At 40.5% G+C, this 16,467-nt stretch overlaps 1 protein-coding gene across 8 annotated transcripts in view; it reads left to right on the forward strand.

Moving 5' to 3' along the window:
- The window catches only part of LOC149214292 (uncharacterized), a 264,915-nt gene that overhangs the window by 24,531 nt on the left and 223,917 nt on the right, over positions 1 to 16,467 (forward strand). For 5 of the 8 annotated variants that reach the window (XM_089392260.1, XM_089392259.1, XM_089392264.1 and 2 more), the window contains one exon: positions 8,058 to 8,206. In XM_089392260.1, the coding sequence (XP_089248386.1) occupies positions 8,111 to 8,206 (96 nt within the window). In that variant the 5' untranslated portion in view covers positions 8,058 to 8,110. Of the gene's footprint in view, positions 1 to 8,055; positions 8,234 to 16,467 lie in introns of those variants that run through there. The other 3 variants (XM_089392263.1, XM_089392265.1, XM_089392266.1) reach the window with 3 other exon arrangements.

The raw sequence follows: 16,467 nt of genomic DNA on the forward strand, positions 1-16,467 counted from the left end.
AAGGAGATGTTGGCCATCATGCATGCATTGGCCAAGTTCCAACAGTATTTAGTGGGTAACATGTTTAGGGTGAGGACTGATCACAACAGCCTCAAATTCTTTTTGGAGCAGAAGCAGCTACAGGAGAGGCAGCAGAAGTGGATCAGCAAGATCCAAGCATATGACTTTGACATTGAGTATGTCAAGGGTAAGAACAACGTGGTAGCAGATGCTCTTTCACGTAGACCAGCCACGTTGTCTCTTATGAGCCTGGACACAGACTGGAGGGATCGACTCTTAGTAGAGTACTCCAAGGATAGGTTTGCATGTGAGGTTTTGGATGGGTAGGTGGCAGATGACAGGTACAGGATGGTCGATGAGATCATCTACTACAGGGATCAGATCTTCTTGACTGAGGGATCTCAACTCAAGAAGAAGATACTCCAGGCATCACATGATTTACCATTGGCCGGCCATCAGGGGTTTACGAAAACCTACAGGGCCATCAGAGAGAGGTTCTCATGGAAGGGCCTCAAGGATGAGGTACTCCAACATATGCGGGAGTGCGACGTTTGCGAGAGGAACAAGGGGGAGATTAGCCATCCTGTGGGTTTATTGCAGCCTCTTCCCATTCCAGAGGGAAAATGGGAGAGTATTTCGGTGGACTTCATCACAGGGTTGCCCATGGTACAGGGAAAGGATTGTATCTTTGTCGTCGTTAACTGACTGACGAGGTACGCACATTTCTTTGCCATATCTGCACAATATACAGCAGCACAGGTGGCCGAGTTGTTCTTCAGAGAGGTCTTCAGGCTACATGGTCTTCCTAAGACCATCGTCAGTGACAGAGACAACTGTTTCATGGGCAGGTTTTGGCAGGAGCTTTATCGACTAGTGGGGATGGAGTTGACATTGAGCACCAGTTATCACCCACAGATAGACGGACAAACAGAGATAGTTAACAAGTGGTTGGAGGGCTACTTGCGTAACTACTTCAGTGGGCAGCAGAGAGCATGGCTGAGGTGGCTGCATCTAGTGGAGTACTGCTACAACACTACACATCATGTCACCATTCTATGCTTTGTATGGGTATCATCCTTTATCTTTTGTTGACATGATGTTTGGTGATAGCAAGGCTCCAAGAGCCAAGATTTGGATCCAAGAGAGTTAGGATATCCTCCGAGCTCTCAAGGATAACATGGCTACAATGCAGAATTAGCAAAAGCTGTATGCTGACAGGGGTCGGGTGGAGAGACAATTTGAGGTAGGGGACATGGTCTACCTACGATTACAGTCATACCGACAGTCGTCACTGAAGCAAAAGGGGGTTGAGAAGCTCAAGCCTCGCTTTTATGGGCCATACAGGGTGATACGCAGGATTGGACAGGTTGCATATGAGTTGGAGCTACCCCAAGGTAGCAAGATTCATGACGTTTTTCATGTATCATGCCTTAAGAAGGCATTGGGGCAGCAGGTGACAGTGACAAATGAGCTACCACCCATGGATGATGAGGGGCATGTGGTGTTGCAGCCAGAGGCTATTATTGATACCAGGGAGAGGTAGCTGCGGAGCAGGACGGTTCGAGAATTCTTGGTGAGGTGGAAGAATTTGCCGGATGAGGATGCCACTTGGGAGAGTGAGAAAATCTTGCAGCATCCATCACTTCAGTTGCTTGAGGACAAGCAACATTTTGTCGGGGGAGACTGTAATATTCCTAATTAGCCATGGCTAATTGGAATATTCGATTTTGCTTAATTTTGCCTTCTATAGTTATTTATGAATAAAAAGGTGAGGGAAAGGGGACATGACTCACTTTTAGAATAAAAGTCACTTCCTAGTAGCACAACATTGTGACCTAAAGGGGAGCCAAGAGGGCCAAAAGGGGGACACAGAAATGGAGCCCACATAGACACTTGGAGGGACTGCATAGTAGGGAAGAAACACGTGGCAAGAGAGGGATTACGCTGGAGAAGGTGGGCCTTGGGATTGAGAGAGGCAAAGGCTATAAAGGAGAGAGGAGCTTCCTCATTTTGGCATTCGATTATGTGCATTTGAGCTAGTCACTTTGACTTAGAGCACGCTGGCTGTTTAGCTAGTCTGCAACATTGTTTAGTGCATTGAGTGTCTTTGTTTGGAGATCTCACCCTTAGCCCCGGGGGATTTTGAGTGCCTACTCGGGCAAGGTATTTCCATCAGCATTTTGGCAATAGTTTCATCAGCATTTCTGGCAGGAGGATTGAGCATCTTGGAGGACTGCGCAACACTGAGAGGGATGACGTAGTTCTTTCTGGCAGGAGTTCTGGCTTGAGGGTTTGCAGTTAGATTTGTGCTGGGAGATTGAGTAGGGGATCAGCCCTTGCATATTGGAGGGTTTTGGCAGAGGTTTCAGGCAGATTTCTGGAGGGTTTCATTTAGTGGCAGTGCAGAGCCTTGAGAGACTGCGCAGAACCCCAAGGGGGTGATTTTTGGGGGTTGAGCATTCTAGGAAAGCTTTTTGGGTTTTTCTGGGTTTCATGAGTAGAGTTTGATTCCAGAGTTTCAGCATTTTCCAAGGAGGGAAGAACCCCAAATCCTCACTTGATTCCAGCAGCAGCAGCAGCACAACAGTTTTCCAACAGCTTCCACGCAGTTCTGAGAGGGGCCATTTCATTGCTATTCTGAGTATATCTTTTCACTTGCCTGGTGCAAGTCGAGGTGCTATCTTCCTGATCACCTCTTGTACTCTGTCTATTACTCAGTATAATAAAATGGCTTAGCATTTCTTGAGTATTTGTTTACGTTTCATGTATACATTGTTGTTTGATGCACTATCGTTATTTCATCTCTGTGAGTTCCCTGGCTATTATACCACTTGTATGTTTTCCTGGTTGGGGTTTGCTAGTGTTTGAGAAATATTCTTGGAAAGGGATATTACAATCATGCAATATGTCCCTTCTATTTGGACACTCCCTTGCATAGTGGCCAAACTTATTGCAAACAAAGCACCTGCCCTTCCTTCCTCCCTTAGATCCAAGCTTTCCAAGGAAATGACCTTTAGATCATGTGGAGTTTAGCCCTAGTTGCCAATTTTAATAATATGTCATCCCAAGTGGTGTTTCTAATCATGTTCTTTGGAATACTTTTGATAAGGCCTTGATTGAGTGATTTAGACAATGTTCTAGAAGAGGGGACTTAAATTGCCAAACAACATAAATCATCCTTCGGCATCCTCGATGACTTACCATTCTCCATGAAACTAAGTGCTATAAAAATATTCCTTATTTGAGAAGTCACTATGTAATCTAATTTGATCACCACTAGAAACCTTGTGTGGAATAACCCTATAACAAGTATTCCTAACATCGACCACATGATCTGTCAAAGCATATGGAGAGAAAATATCCTGAAAGTAGTGTTTTATTCAGTATTTGCCACAAAGAAATTGCCGAAGACAAATAATCAAATTTGGTAGGAGAATAATAATTAGTGACTGCAGTAGTATTAAAATTTCATATCATGCACCCCCTCCAAGATCATACAGTCAGAGCCCTCGATGGTTCCAAAAGACTTCGATAGCAAGCTAGTGCCCTGTTCACCCCCCTCACCCTCGGCCATTAGACTCGAGAGACCTTGACCTCATCAGCCTCCAGTGTTGCGGGGGAGCGCCCCCCCCCCTTCGAACCCGCTCCCGAAGCGCGCTCCGGGCGGGAGCGGCTCGGGAGCGCGCTCCCAAAATCGCTCCCGTAAAAAAATTTGCGCTCCTTGGTCTGTGAGGGAGCGATTCAGGGAGCGATCGCTCCCGCGCTCCTGGAGCGTTTTTTAATGCCCGGGAGCGATTTTAAACGGGCCGGGAGCGGTTCGGCGGAAAAAAAATCCGCCGGACCCGAAATTTATAAAAATTTTAGAATGTTTTTTTTAGTTTATAAGCCCAATGGGCAAAAAAAAATCATTTCAACTTCATTGAGCAAGAGATTGAGAGCTGAGCAAGAGCAAAGGAGCAAGGAGCAAGAGTTGAGGAGCAAGGAGCCAGAGCTGAGGAGCGAGGAGCAAGTGCCAAGGAGCGAGGAGCAAGCCTGCAGAGGTAAGTAACTTAATCATTTAGTTAGTTTAGCTGGTTAGGTAGTTAATTTGGTTAGTTTAATTTACCTGTTTGAGTTTAAAGATCATTAATTTAAATTAAATTAATAAATTAAATGAATTAATCCCAATAAACTAAATTAATTTGCAGATTCAAGACTCAAACCCTACAAACATCAAACACCATGGACCTGGGGATATTTATTGGCATTTTCCTCTTCCTGGTCCCTTTTATGGTTATTATGGTGGTGGAGAGTAGGAAATGGAGGGGGCCTGAAACTGAAGAGGTGGATGAAGAAGCCGGAGGAAGTCAAATGGGTGAAAACCCCAGTGAGGAGGAGGTGGAGGAGGGTGAACATGAGGGTCAAAAAACTAAACAAGACCAAACTCCATTGTGGAAATATGTTCACAGGGCTGAAACAGGGAGAGGGGGTGGAACCACTAAATTTCATTGCCCCCATTGCAACACTGATTACACAGGCTCATACACCCGTGCTAGAAGACACCTCTGCGGGAAAAGGCCATGGGATGGAGAGAAACAAATAGGAATCAAAACTTGTGACAAGGTGTCAACAGCAGATAGAGCCAAATACATAAAGGAAGAGGAGGACGCCCAATACAGAACAAAAAGATCAAGGGGTTTCTTTGAACCAATCTCACCATCACAAAGAACTCCTTTAGCATCCTCCCAAGGCAGTGGATATGGACATGGAGGCACAGGGTCATCATCTTTAAGGCGTAGAACCATATCAGATTGCCTTGATGAGGGGTGTAGGAATGATGTGGATTCAAAAGTTTACAGGTTCCTCTATGCATGTGGGATACCATTCAATGTTCTACGCTCACCTTATTGGCACGAAATGGTTTCTGCCATAAATGATGCCCCTAAAGGATACAAGAGCCCTGGGTATGACAAGGCAAGAACTGTTGGCCTTGATCATGAAAAAGCAAAAATATCACATTCTTTGAATAAAATGACAAGTTCTTGGACTGACAATGGGGTGTCCATTGTATCTGATGGATGGACAAATGTAAAAGGCAAGCCATTGATAAGTGTTCTTGCTGTGTCCTGAAGTGGTCCCATCTTTCTAGTTGCACATGATTACTCAGACAAGTTCAAGACCGCTATCAACATTGCAGAAGCATTGCTTGAAACAATTGAGCGTATTGGCCCATACAATGTCATCCAAGTCATCACTGATAATGCTCCTAATTGTAAGGCAGCGGGAGCAATTATTGAGGATAAATACCCGAACATATTTTGGTCTGGATGTTTGGTTCACACATTGAACCTTCTGTTGCATGATATTGTCAAAAACAAAAATGAACAATACCAATGGATTGGTGATTTGTACAAGAAAGGAAAAAAAATGATAAAATTTATTACAAATCATAGCAATGCCCATGGCCTTTTCCGCAGTCACTCGAGATTGGAGTTGCTGAAGATTGCGAGGACTAGATTTGGTAGCTATTACCTCACCTTCAGGCGCCTTTTGAAGGTAAGAGAGGCATTAGCTAGCATGGTATCAAGTCCACATTGGCAGGTGTTAAAGGAAAGGGCTACAAATGTAGCTGACATGGCAGGTTTTGAAACGGTGGAGGAGGCCGCTCTTGATGGGCAGTTTTGGACAACTGTGAGACAAGTATTGGATTTCACCAAGCCAATTTATAACATGATTCGGTTTGCAGATACAGACAAACCAGTGATTGGCGAGGTGTATGAGCAAATGGATACCATGTTGGGGGAAATAAAAGACATTGTTCATAATAAAGATCCCAACTTGTACAAACTGATTCATGATTGTGTGTGTGAACGGTGGAATAGGCTTAACCTTCCACTACATTGCTTGGCGTATATCCTTACGTTAAAATACTACTCAGAATCTTGGTTGGGCAAACCTGCAGCAGGGGGTGGTGTTAGGACCAAACCCCATTTGGATCAAGAGGTAACTAGAGGATATCTGGAAGCATTAGAAAAGTTGGTGCCTGACAGGGAGGAATGTGCAGCTGTGCGCCTTGAAATAGGCAGATACTTCAGTGGCAGTGGTTTGTATGGTAACTTCCATGCAATGGACGACAAAGATAAATTTGATTCTCTCACATGGTGGGAAACATATGGCGGCCACGGACTTTTTCCAAAATTGGCAAAAAAAGTTCTTTCACAGGTTGTAAATTCTTCTTCTGCAGAGAGGTGTTGGAGCACCTACAGTTATATACATAATGTGAAAAGAAACAGGCTCAACGAAAACCGAGCAGAAAGCTTGGTTTATGTGCACTACAATTTGAGGTTGTTGAGCCATTACTGTGATCGGGCTAATGAAGATCCCACATATAAAATTTGGGACAATCACCCTGAGGACGACAATTTGGAGGATGGCATTGTACATATGGAAGAACTAGAAGAGGAGCTTGTACGGGATGAAAATGAAGCAGCTGCAGCAGCCATGCCACCTCCACCTCGACCATCTAGTAGCAGTTCTCGGGGCTCGAGTCTTGTTCCATTGCTGTCGCCACCTCCATCGACACCCTCGCGTGGAGGCTCTAGTTCTGGTCGTCGGTCTGTGCGGGAGACTCCTAGAAGACCACCACGACCTACTTATACTACTGGAGACTCTCGTGGCAAGGGCCACTTGTAGATTTACAGTTTACTTGTCTTTTTTAGTTTCTATTAGACTTTAGTTTTCATAACTGTTGAGTTTTGAGTCCTTGACTCTTGACTCTTGACTCTTTCATATCATTATGACATTATGATATTTTTTGTAAACATTATATCACTGTGACAATGAAAATTTGAAGTTTGAAGTTGGGCCTTGGCAATTATAACTCATTGGTAATGATTGTGAATTATGAATATGATGCTTTGTGAAAGACTAAAGTTGTTTCATTTCATCTCATTATTCATGTTTCATTTTATAAATTTTTAACATTTCATATCATGTTAACAGTTAGAAGTTAGGACTTAGAAATATCTAAGATATTACTTCTTGTAATGGTTAAACTTGGCTTACAAGTACAACTTGTTACTTTGGTGATCAATGATGATAAATGTTATTGAATTTTCAATTCTGAAAGCTTGAAGTTGAAACTTTAATATTGAATTTGATGAATCATGATTTATAAGACTCAATATGTTGCAGTTGTAATATGTATTTTACTAACTTGTGGACATGGTTGATGACGATTATAATTTCTAGATGATTGATGTGATATATGGTTCAATGATCAATTTATGTTTTTTTATGTTTTTTATGTCTATTTCATCATTCTACATGTTTTTGTTGACATATATGTATCAAAAATTAAAAAATATAAAAAATATATATATTTTTAAAAAATCGCTCCCCGATTCGCTCCCAAACCGGGAGCTTCTGAAAATGGTCGCTCCCGCTCCCGCTTCCGCTCCCGCTCCCCGCTCCCGCTCCCGCTCCCAAGTAACATTGTCTCATACACTCTCTCTTGAGTCTTTAGAAGTTCTTTAGTTGCTCAACTATCCAGTCTTGGACATACTTAATGTTTTGTATCACTTTACCTTTTCACGGTTTTATACATATGTTCTGATGTTATACTTATGTAGGTTTCTTTCTTTATATTATTTTCGGCATTTTCTAGGAGTTGTGCTTGCACTCCCACATTATATTCATACTGGTTGTACTCTTCAGTCCCATTGACCTACATTTGTGGTCTTTCATCAGAGATTAATATAATTATCTTATCTTGTCTTGATTATGGTTCGGGCACCCTCTTGGCCATAATTTGACTGCATTTTTGTTGTCTTTGAACAGTATTATGTGTGTGCGTGTATGTTATTTTTTTCTGATGTGATTCAAGGTCTTGCCATTTATTTCATGGCTAGTAAAATCTTACTTTAAGAATTTTTAATTACCTGTAACTTTCTCAAAAGCTCGACCTATTGGGTGTATGAACCTTATTTTGCACTAATGGATGAACTCACGGAGAATATCTCATGGTCACAACAAACAATATGTTATAGAGCTGAATTAAGTTGTTGTTTGTATTGTAGATGAGTGGAAGGAAGTCGAGACAGCTCTAGCAAATTCTTGTGGCAAATCTTAAATGGTTTCAGTACATGAAAAGATGTCAGAAATCTGCCCTCCTGATTTCAGCATATGGACCACAGAAGATGATTTGTTACTCAAGAATGCAGTTGAGGTGATCTAGTTTTCTTGCTTGCAAATGGTACTTGCTTATATTTATATTCAGTTCTTGTTTGGTAAAGTATATTTATTCTCAGTTAATGTGATCTTGAGTGTTAATATCATATTTGAGAAATGTCTATTCCAACATGTGGCATGTCTCTGTTGACAGTCAGCACATAGATCGATAATCAGTGAGTGTAAGTTGGCAACATTTTTTTATTTGATAAAAAAATTCAATACCTATAAAATGGTATCTTGCCTGAGAAAGACGGTTACTTAAAAAGTCTAGAAAAGTACTTCCAAAAGCAGGGAGCTTACTAGTTTTAGATTTTCCCTAACTCTAGATATTATTCAAAATTGAACCAAAGTCTTCATGCACATTATATTGAGTGATACATGTCATTTGGGAAGGTTAGCTATGTAAAGTTTTAACAAAAATGGCCACACACCTCTAGTTCTTCTTTGGTGACAACTGAAACTTTTATGAAGTCTTCATTTTCTAGGTGCAGTCTTCTCGTCTTGAATGGGAGGCTACTCTTCTCATCCTGAATGAGAGGCTACTCTTCTTCAATGGACAGTGGGGGTTGACACCTGAATGCATTGCCTACAGGGATTTTGAAGCAACTGTATTTTTTCTGCTTGAATTCTTCGTCCTCCTACTACGTCTTTTCTGAATTCATGCCTTTGCTTGTGGAATCTATGCCCATCCAGAAGGGCAAGTGCTCTCTCCTTGAACCCTTCTTGTCACTATTTATTTTGTTTGAACTTTGTCCTGATAACCCATTTGAACCTGAGAGTATAAATTTTCATTAGACAGTTTTCTGCTCCTATAGAGATTGAATTAAAAAAATAAACCAGAAGAGAAGAGAGAGGGAACCATACAGTTGGAAGAGAGAACTGTCAAATATTTGTTCATTTAGGATCAAAATAGGTCTTCTTACATTTTTACAAGTGAAGATGGAAAGAAGTTAGATAACATCTTTCCATAATTTATTTATTATGTTAAAATACTTTAATGTACTTTTATATATGTAAATAAACTCCTATTCACTAAAGAATGACCATAAACATTAATTACACTAATGGTCATTTTGGAAAATACACCAAGCTTGTCTCTAAATTTAACAAACTTATCTGGACCCAGTGGCTTGGTAAATGTTTGCAATTTGCTTGTGTGGTACATTGTTGAAGTTACAGCTTCATTATCTTCTACAAGTTTTCTGATAAAACAACAATGTACATCAATGTGTTTATTGTGCTTATGACAGCATTTATTTTTTGCTAGTTTTAGAACAACCTGATTGTCACAAAAGAATTGTTGGCTTTGTTTGTTCAAGCATCAAATCTCCAAGTATTTTTCTTTGCCAAACGGTCTCACATGTTTTGTTGCTATCCAGTGTTCTGCATTGGCAGAAGAAAGAGAAATGTCGTGTTGTTTCTTGCTAGCAGCCTAGCCCAGGATAGTGCACCTGTTCCAACGCTAAATACATAACTAGTTGTTGGTTTCTGGTCGTCCTTTGATCTTTCCCAATCAGAACTTTATCACCAGTTAACTGAAGTGTATCACTTTCACCATATAATAAACATATCTTTTGTACCTTAAACATATCTCAAAACCCCTTTTGTTGTTGTTCAATGTTTTACTTTAGGATGCATCATGAATGTGGATATGTAGCTGATTGCAAAACTAAAATCTGGCCTAGTGGTTGTAAGATAAATCAGACTTCCCAGTGGTTGCCTGAGAATTTGGCTCATTTGCTGATTTTGAGTAGACTTTTGCTGAAAGTTTTAGCCCTTTCTCCATATCTGTAGATGGATTTCTACAATCAGCCATCCAGTATATGTTAGCAGACCTTTGGCATACTTAGTTTGTGAAGCAAATTACATTTATTAGTTTGCAAAACTTTTGCGTCTAAAGTTTAAACAGTAATGTAGGAGGTCTAAATCTGCCATATCAAAAGTGGAACATAATTCAGATTTTACCTACTTGTGATGATGATGTCATCCACATATATCACCAATTTCACCATATCACCATCCTTGCTTTTGATGTAGAGATTTAAAGTGGAAAATTTTCTTCTAAATCCATTATCCTGCATATGTTTGTCAACTTTGATGTGCCAAGCTCTTGGTACTTGTTTGAGACCATAAAGAGCCTCAATCAATCTGCATAGCATATGTTTCTTTCTAGGAACCTGAAAATCTTGAGGTTGATGCATATAAACCTCTTCCACCTAATGATAGTTGAGGAAGGTACTATTAACATCCATTTGAAAAATAGTCCAGCCAAAATGTGCAGCAAGAGCCAAAACTAATTTGATTGTAACTGTTACCCATTTTCATGCACGAACATATTTTTGAGCATTTTTCTATCAGCTGCTAGTTATTTACAAAGGTTCAGATTGTGTATGGGCATCACCCACAAACATGTTGTCTCCCAGGTTATACACCTAAGTGCGGGAAAAGTTTCGAACCCCGCAAGGTATAAATTTTGTGGCGCAATGCTTAGAATAAGGGTTGTCACTCTGATCCCTACTCTCTCCATGTAAGCTATCTCCTGTTGAGTTTTGTAGCATCAGATAGGTGTTTTAGTCTCGACTTTGGTCAGAGAGGCTCAAAAACACTAGAGCTCTAGAACCCAGAAAAAGTTTCAGGAGAAAACACCTAGAGATGGCTCAATTAAGTTAATTAATCAATAATTAAAGTTTTCCTAAGTCTAACTTAGGGAAAATGATTAATTAACAAGAATTAATTGAGAAATGTGAGATTTCTCTAGAAACTCACATGGATCAACTCATAGGCATCACCCACAGACATGTTGTCTCCCAGGTTATACACCTAAGTGCGGGAAAAGTTTCCAACTCCGCAAGGTATAAATTTTGTGGCGCAACGCTTAGAGTAAGGGTTGTCACTCTGATCCCTACTCTCTCCATTTAAGCTATCTCCTGTTGAGTTTTGTAGCATCAGATAGGTGTTCTAGTGTCGACTTTGGTCAGAGGCTCAAAAACACTAGAGCTCCAGAACCCAGAAAAAGTTTTAGGAGAAAACACCTAGAGATGGCTCAATTAAGTTAATTAATCAATAATTAAAGTTTTCCTAAGTCTAACTTAGAGAAAATGATTAATTAACAAGAATTAATTGAGAAATGTGAGATTTCTCTAGAAACTCACATGGATCAACTCATAGATGATTTTAGCCGTTGATGAGGATTTAATTGGTCATTGGTGAGCCAATGAGAGGTTATAAGAGGAGGTCGATGGGGTTGGAGCAAAACACATAGGAAGAGTGAGTTTCCTTGGTAGATCGTTTCTCCAAAGAGCAGCATTCAACAGGAAGAATTCGAGCTAGAAGGAAGTAGGAGCAAGAGGGAGATCAGTAGCAGATTTCCGAAGGAGATTTATAGTTTTAGAAGAGTTAGGAAAGGAGGCTGAATTATTTTCCTAGGAGGCTATACAAGAGCCTCAAGAGGGCAATTCGATTCAGCTGGGGGAGAGGTCATTTCAGGTTCCAAAGGCCAGGAAGAATTTCCATATGGTTGGAGAAATGCTTCCAAAGGCAACAATATGCTAGATGTCTGATTCAAAAGCAGTTCCGGGGAGTAGGTGTGAGGGTTTGTGCAAGGGTATTTTAGAGGTCAATTTCAGCAAGCAGAGTGTTGTCAGATTGCTTGTGGAGGGGTAAATATCCCTCAGTTGATTTTGCCAAGTATTTCTCTTAGATTCGATTGCTAGAGCATCCAAATTGTACTCATAATTTATTCTATTGCATATTACATAATAATAAAACCTTCATTTGCCTCACCAGTTTTCCCACATTGGGTTTTTCCGCGGACAATTGTCCAAAAATAATTGTGTCAATTTTATTGTGTGTGCTAGCATTTTTCAGTTTCTAGCATTTTATTTTCCGCAACATTTTTATGGTGAAAATTGCAGTTGTGATTTTATTCGTTATTTGTCGTAGCAAATAAACTACTCTTAATTTTTAATCAATTAGAAGAATAATTTCCAGTTGCTACAATAGATTGGAAATTTCACATGGTATTAGAGCGAGTTTGACAAATCAGAGGCTTAGAGACAAAGAGGGAGAAATTCACAACTCAGAGGGAGCAACTGCACAATTTCTTCAGGGTCTGCACAGAGGCTGGCCAGAGAGGTCGAATTGCTGAACAAAGGTTTGATTTTCCAGTTGCAGATCGCAAGAAAGTTCGATTTGTTCACTAGTAGTTCCAAAGGCAGTGGCAAAGCCAAAAAGTAGTTTTGGTGAAGCAGAACAAAGAATTCTTTGAGCAGATTCTTGATCTGGGCGTAGTTATTTTTGTAATAGTTTTGTAGTTGCAGAATCAACACTGAGTGGAAGAGAAATTGCACACACTGAGGGATTCTTTCTCAGAGGGTTTCTAGATCCAGTTTATAGAAGGAAATTCGTGATTTCCAGTTGCAAAGGCAAAACCAACAGGCAGAACTGCGCATTCCAGAAAGGAGTGTGAATTGTAGAGCAGGTAGCCAAGTAGGAGAGGAGGAGATTGCTGTTTATTTCCCATTTGTGAGTTTTGTAGAAAATGGATCTCAGTAGGACTTCGTGATTAGGACAGGTTAGATGGTGCATCCAACTATTGTATATGGGAGGCTAGGATGGCTTCCCTGCTAGATGAGTTTGGTCTGAAGATGTACGCAGAATGAGTTGTATCCATACCTACAAACCTGCAGTAGCTAGAGAACTACAATAAGGAGATGGCCAAGGCGAAGCAGTTGATCCTTGATGGAGTTTAGGATCATATAGTCTCACACTTAGCGGCCAAGAATACGACCAAAGAAATGTGGGATGCTCTTGCAACACTATACCATAATCCTTCTGAGAATCAAAACTTGTTCTTGAAGGAGAAGCTGAGAACCACTACGATGTAGAAGGGAGGAGGAGTTTCTCCACACCTTACTAGGATTCAGGATATTTGGAATGAGCTTGTCATAGTTGGAGAGACGCCACACGACGCTGAACTTGTGCATGTAGCCATCAAAGGTTTCACCGAGGAGTGGGTGACTTTTGTCCAAGGCATTACTAGATGAGATCAACTACTTGGATGGGATCAATTGTGGGCGGATTTCACGCAGAAGGAGATGCAAATTGCTCTAGTTAAGAGTAGTCTCGGTGGTAATAATAGAGGATCAAAGAGTGTGAAGGAGGTCGAGAACGTAGCTCTTGCATCAAAGGGAAATGCAAAGAAAGGTCCCAGTCAGGGACAAGGCTCACAGGGAGGAGAAAAGAAATAGAAGGATACGTCGAAGATCAAATGCTTCAAGTGTGGTGAGTTCTGTCACTACGGTACTTAGTGTCCTCAGAAGAAGAAGGATAAGAAGGAGAAGCAGGAGCAGGTAACAACTTCGACAAAGATCGACAATTTGTCCTCTAGGTTGGAGGAAGACTTCACATTGCATGCAACTATACCTCTAGGAGTGAGGTGGGGAGACTTTGAGCTCTAGACTCCAGGGTTGCACAGAGCTGGGCAGGATCCCTTGAGGGTAGCATCAACAGGTGTTTCCTCTTGGATTAATACCCTTGCTAAAGGGGCCCACAATATTGAGTAGCAGATGGATCAATGTTGCATGGTGCAGTCAAATCTTGAGGGACAATTGCAGTGCTAGTTGCAGTGAGATGCTAAGTGGCGCAAAGTAGTTGCAATGCAGATAATTACTCAGTGGACAATGCAAAGGCTAGTAGCAGTCAAAGACTCAGGAAGCCACTGTAGAGCCACTTCAGTGGCACAGTTGATTCAAAGATTTGTTCTCAGTTGCAGTAGTTGCAGTAGCAACAACATGAGATCAGTTGCAGTGTAGTGGTAGAGTTGGCAACAATACAATTGTCTAGTGCCGTGTCAACAACAACACAAATGCAGGGTGGTTCAGCTACAGTCATGGCGGATGAATCAAAGTTGCATAGCAGTTGGTGGACAATGGTAGTCAGTCACAGTTGTCAGACATCAACAACGTATATGGGAGGAGATGTTATGAGACAACTGTAGAATATTTTCCTCGCTAAGAGGGAGTGTTGAGTTTTGTAGCATCAGACAAGTGTTCTAGTCTCGACTTTGGTCAAAGAGGCTTAGAAACACTAGAGCTCTAGAACCCATAAAAGTTTTAGGAGAAAACACCTAGAGATGGCTCAATTAAGTTAATTAATCAGTAATTAATTTTTTCCTAAGTCTAACTTAGGGAAAATGATTAATTAATAGGAATTAATTGAGAAAGGTGAGATTTCTCTAGAAACTCACATGGATCAACTCAGAGATGATCTTAGTTGTTGATGAGGATTTAATCATGGTCGTTGGTGAGCCAATGAGAGATTATAAGAGGAGGTCGATGGGGTTGGAGCAAAACACATAGGAAGAGCGAGTTTCCTTGGCAGATCAATTTTCCAGAGAGCAACATTCAGCTGGAAGAATTCAAGCCAAAAGGAAGCAAGAGCAAGAGGGAGATCAATGGCATATTTCCGGAGGAGATTTCCAGTTCCAAAAGAGTCAGGAGAGGAGGTCAGATTATTTTCCTAGGAGGCTGTGTAGGAGCCTCAAGAGGGCAATTCGATTCAACGGGGAGAGAGGTTGTTTTAGGTTCCAGAGGCCAGGAATATTTTCCAAAGGGCAAGAGAAACGCTTCCAGAGGCAGCAACAGGCTAGATGTTTGATTTAGGGGTAGTTCCAGGGAGTGCGTGTGAGGGTTTGCGCAAGGGTATTTTGGAGGACAGTTTCAGCGAGTAGAGTGTTGCCGATTGCTTATGGAGAGGGGTAAATTTCCCTCAATTAATTTTTCCAGTGTTTCTCTAAGATTGGATTGCTAGATTGGGTTGCAATTGTGATTTTATTTGTTATTTGCCGTAGAAAATAAGCTGTAGTTAATTTTTAATCAGTTATAATAATAATTTCCAGTTGCTGCAATATATTGAAAATTTCACATCTCATAGGCAAGCTAAGGGGGGTAGTCCCTAAAGGTGAAAATCTAATAGGAAACTTGAGAACAAAAAGTCTAGGAGATACAATTGCTTATATTAGTAGCTTCAAAGATTAGTTGGAAAGTAAGATCATTGAGCACAACAAGATAGATTTGATTAGAGCCTATGATAAATCAATGAGAGACTAGTGCCTGAAATGCTCAGATGAATTCAAAATACTTGCACAACAAATGAACAAGGTGATCAAGCCACAAGATAAACAATGCTGCAAAAAGAGACTTAGCACCAAAGACACTAGAGAGATGAGCAAAGACAATTGCAAGGAAATGAACTTGTTCTTTCAATGGAAGATATTCAAAGATAATGAATTGAAACAACAAGAATAGTAATGTAAAGCTTGCAATTACAAATTATGCTCACTATCTCAATTATCAATCATTAATGACGAATGCAAGACTTATTTGGGTGAAATGCAAGAATCTTGGTTACTTTTAATTATATGCCTAATCTAGATGAAGCCTCCTCCTCAATTGTTTTGAAACTAGTCACAAACAAGGTTGTAGAGAGAAGTGTCGAGGAAGGATACTAAGGCCTCATTAACGATACCTACCTAGGACTTCTAACCACTCAAGCACCTCCGTTCCAAGGGATTGCCCACAAGAAAATTGCAAGGTCAACTGGGTTAACTGTGAATGGGGGTCTAACTTCCCAAATTGAAAGGTGGAGAAGGTTGTCCTATCTTTCTATCAACCAAGCTTATGCTTGTAGGTAAATCTTAACAAATGCAAAGTTGGACTAGAATGAGGATGCAAATGTTAACAATATTAGATTGCTTCAATGAGATACAATTATGTAAAATGCTTCGAATATCAAACCACTTGTAATCAAAATTACCAAATATCACTTTCAACACAAGATTACAAAATGCCAATAGCAATTAGTGAAGCACTTCAAGTTCACTCAATGAAACAATAGAGACAATGATATCAAGTGAATTAGTTGGAGTGCTAATTAAGATGTCTTGCAGTCATATGATATGTCAATTAGAACAAGTGAAATTTTAAGACTATAGAAGCAGAACCAACTAATAGATGAGATTGCTAATAGTGATTTTGATGAAACAAGAACTATATCTAACCATGCAATGCAAAGAAAGCAACAAAAAATTAGACAGTTAGTATCTAAAAAGAAGAATAGGCTATCCTCAACACTTTGAGATCACAAGAGATCAACAAACACAATTGCCAATCCACTATGTTGCTTGCTATCCAAATGACACAATAATGCACAATGATCAACTTCAGAGATTGAAAGAATGCACCAGACCTCAAAAGA

Source organism: Pinus tabuliformis, chromosome 1_1 (assembly GCF_031772625.1).
Source record: "Pinus tabuliformis cultivar Carrire ecotype Pingquan chromosome 1_1, CPIR1, whole genome shotgun sequence".
NCBI classification, from domain to species: Eukaryota; Viridiplantae; Streptophyta; class Pinopsida; order Pinales; family Pinaceae; genus Pinus; species Pinus tabuliformis.